Source organism: Apaloderma vittatum, unplaced genomic scaffold, assembly GCF_000703405.1.
Source record: "Apaloderma vittatum isolate BGI_N311 unplaced genomic scaffold, ASM70340v1 scaffold24050, whole genome shotgun sequence".
Lineage (NCBI taxonomy): Eukaryota > Metazoa > Chordata > Aves > Trogoniformes > Trogonidae > Apaloderma > Apaloderma vittatum.
The window spans coordinates 16,439-16,832 of NW_009693246.1; the positions used below are offsets into that span (position 1 = coordinate 16,439).

Here is a 394-nt window from a genome sequence, read left to right on the forward strand (position 1 = left end):
TGAGCATGATGTAAAGTATCACCAGGAGGAGGGTGTATGGGATCAAGGTGACAGCTGAGGTGGCCACAAACACCCACCTAAACAAGAGAAAAATCTTTTGTCTAAGTATAAGAAATAACCTTTAAGTCTTGCACGTTCTGCTTGGCTGCCACTGCTTCAAAGCATATTTTAGACCAAGGTTTGCTGGCACAGGCTTTGGGTTTGCTTTTTGTCTTTAAGGCGACGTGCCCCAAAATCTGAGGCTTCATTTTCGAAAACGAAAGCAAGCGCTCCTTGCCCTTCACTTTTCCCTGCCCGCCCTAAGAAGGATTTTCAAACAGCTCATCACCAGTGCGGGGGTGCCCCGTGGTTGCTGGAAGATACGAATATGGCTCCCACCAAAACCAGAAGCCTG

At 47.7% G+C, this 394-nt stretch overlaps 1 protein-coding gene across 1 annotated transcript in view; it reads right to left on the minus strand.

Annotated features, from left to right (window-relative positions):
* The window catches only part of LOC104280673 (chromosome unknown open reading frame, human C1orf186), a 3,679-nt gene that overhangs the window by 1,567 nt on the left and 1,718 nt on the right, over positions 1-394 (minus strand). Inside the window, 1 exon segment of the mRNA XM_009878405.1 lies at positions 6-77. Coding sequence (XP_009876707.1) covers positions 6-77 — 72 coding nt within the window.